Below are 3,013 nucleotides of genomic sequence, written 5' to 3'. Positions count from 1 at the left end.
CTGGGGTCCCTCTACGCGGTGGAGCCTGCAGTGCCCAGGCCCTGCATGTATGGAGGGGCCCCCCCGCCGTTCCCCCCCCAGGACCAGCTCTCCTCCTCGCTGCCTCCAATCAACACTGTGTTCATGGGCCAGGCTGCGCTGCCATGAACCACCTCCTGCGTGAGGACTTCTAAATTCCTAAACCATGTTTACCCCCGCTTCACAACACATGAAGGGTTGGTACACATTAGTGGTACATTCTGTGACCCACAGAATGTTTTCTAAGGCTGGAGCTAAGAATATACGTTTCTATCCACTAATTATACTAGATACCAAACCCTCGTTATTGATTCCCCTATTTTATTTTTGTTAGAAATGATTAGTTATTTATTTATTTTACTGTTGAGCATTTCAATATTATGTATTGATTTTACTGTAAGATATGATACCGTGGTCTAGTTTAAACAGAATAGGGTAAAATATTTGACCAATGAAATTTTGCGGTAATCATACCCTGTACATGTTGTTAGTCTGATTATTACTATATCTTCACTAATTGAATAAGGAATTATTTATTAGAGCATTAATACAAGATTGGTGCAGGTTGCTTGATGTCTGCCAATGGCTAGGTCGTTCTGAAAATATACAATATTAATAATTACACTCCATCTATTGTGTTTTTTTTGTGTGCTGCCTTGTCACATTTCATGTGCTTCTGTCCTGGCCGTTTGAGGCTCAGTCAGTTATAGACCCCATGACGCTATCTAATCTGGCCCCATTCAACGCCTCCTTGAAATAAAACCAAACAAACATCTGTTTAATGTTCGAACTGGGAGATACCAGTTCAGAAGACCAGGGACCAGAGTTAGCTGTGTTCTCTGTGCTCCCTGGCCCGCTGGGTACTGAGGTGCACCTTTGCAAATTGACCAGAATGTCCAGATGTCCTATATCCCTGCCGTGCAGCAAGGAGATAGGGCCCTACGACACACACACACACACACACACACACACACACACACACACACACACACACACACACACACACACACACACACACACACACACACACACACACACACACACACACACACGCACACTCACACACAAAAGGTCAATAGAAGGGATGATGTTGCCCATTTTCACTTTGTATTATAAATCCTTGATGAGCAGATGTGACACACTGTATCCTCATAATATTAATAATAATAGTTCAGCTTGTTCATAATGCTCTAATCGGGATTCAAACTCTCAAGTTAAGGATCACCAGTACACGGAATAATCCAATTGAGCCACTGACAAACCTGAACTGCAGCCTCATTCACATGGTCAAAATGTATAGTGATAAGCACACAACATCCAGAAACCTCCAAGCACACATTTCTCAAGTGAATTAAGGGCTTCCTTAAAAGCATATAGCTGAAAAATATTTGAAATTCTGGGAAAATTAAACATTTGTAGTCACGATTTTATAGATTATTATGATGAAAGAATGTTGAGTCCAGGTCAAGCTGGTAAGGAGAATTAAGGCTAGTTCATTTTGGATTATTTTTGTAGCCTGTGAATCTTTTATCATGTTTGGCTTTTCTATGAAATTGTGGGAAAAGTATTATTTTAGGGCATAAGAGCAGGGCCTTAATGATGCATCTGATCCTAGAGATTAATATGATGAAAGAATTTTGAGTCCAGGTCAATCTAGTAAGGAGAAATAAGACTAATTCATGATTTTTTACAATAGCGCCACCTTTGGGTGCAGTACCACAAATTTGGGTTTTTTCGACTTACGATATCACTGCAGTATGACTTTTACAGAATTTGGGGGGAAAAAAACGAATGGTACAGAAACAACAGAGGACCAAGCAGCTTCGCTGCTCGGACCCCTAATAATGATAAATGTTATTTAATGTCTCTCAAGGATACCGTAAATTCAAAACAGATGTACAACAAAAACAGAAACACACAAGAAACAATAGAAATGAAAACAGATAAAAAATAAAGTGGTCAATGGGTGATGGTCTTGTGTTGATGTGTTTGTGGGAAGGGAAGAGCAGGAGGGGTACGCAGATTTAAAAAGGTGAGTTTTGAGCTTTGGTTTTACCTGGGATATGGAGTCAGGAGGAGGAGGTGAGACGGGCAGACGGGACAGTGAGGTGATCAGAGGAGGAGGTGAGACGGGCAGACGGGACAGTGAGGTGATCAGAGGAGGAGGAGGAGGTGAGACGGGCAGACGGGACAGTGAGGTGATCAGAGGAGGAGGAGGAGGTGAGACGGGCAGAGGGGACAGTGAGGTGATCAGAGGAGGAGGAGGAGGTGAGACGGGCAGAGGGGACAGTGAGGTGATCAGAGGAGGAGGAGGAGGTGAGACGGGCAGAGGGGACAGTGAGGTGATCAGAGGAGGAGGAGGAGGTGAGACGGGCAGAGGGGACAGTGAGGTGATCAGAGGAGGAGGAGGAGGTGAGACGGGCAGAGGGGACAATGAGGTGATCAGAAGAGGAGGAGGAGGTGAGACGGTCAGACGGGACAGTGAGGTGATCAGAGGAGGAGGAGGAGGTGAGACGGGCAGACGGGACAGTGAGGTGATCAGAGGAGGAGGAGGAGGTGAGACGGGCAGAGGGGACAGTGAGGTGATCAGAGGAGGAGGTGAGACGGGCAGAGGGGACAGTGAGGTGATCAGAGGAGGAGGAGGTGAGACGGGCAGAGGGGACAGTGAGGTGATCAGAGGAGGAGGTGAGACGGGCAGAGGGGACAGTGAGGTGATCAGAGGAGGAGGTGAGACGGGCAGAGGGGACAGTGAGGTGATCAGAGGAGGAGGTGAGACGGGCAGACGGGACAGTGAGGTGATCAGAGGAGGAGGAGGTGAGACGGGCAGAGGGGACAGTGAGGTGATCAGAGGAGGAGGAGGTGAGACAGAGGGGACAGTGAGGTGATCAGAGGAGGAGGTGAGACGGGCAGACGGGACAGTGAGGTGATCAGAGGAGGAGGAGGAGGTGAGACGGGGAGAGGGGACAGTGAGGTGATCAGAGGAGGAGGTGAGACG

At 47.1% G+C, this 3,013-nt stretch overlaps 1 protein-coding gene across 2 annotated transcripts in view; it reads left to right on the top strand.

Moving 5' to 3' along the window:
* Positions 1-642, top strand: part of rfx6 (regulatory factor X, 6) — an 18,106-nt gene extending 17,464 nt beyond the window's left edge. For both annotated transcript variants that reach the window (XM_030345962.1, XM_030345963.1), the window contains exon 20: positions 1-642. This exon is cut by the window's left edge and continues 29 nt beyond it. In XM_030345962.1, the coding sequence (XP_030201822.1) occupies positions 1-147 (147 nt within the window). In that variant the 3' untranslated portion in view covers positions 148-642.
* The last annotated feature ends 2,371 nt before the right edge of the window (positions 643-3,013 follow it).

This window comes from Gadus morhua, chromosome 21, assembly GCF_902167405.1.
Source record: "Gadus morhua chromosome 21, gadMor3.0, whole genome shotgun sequence".
Lineage (NCBI taxonomy): Eukaryota > Metazoa > Chordata > Actinopteri > Gadiformes > Gadidae > Gadus > Gadus morhua.
This window is presented reverse-complemented; position numbering and strand designations above follow the sequence as displayed.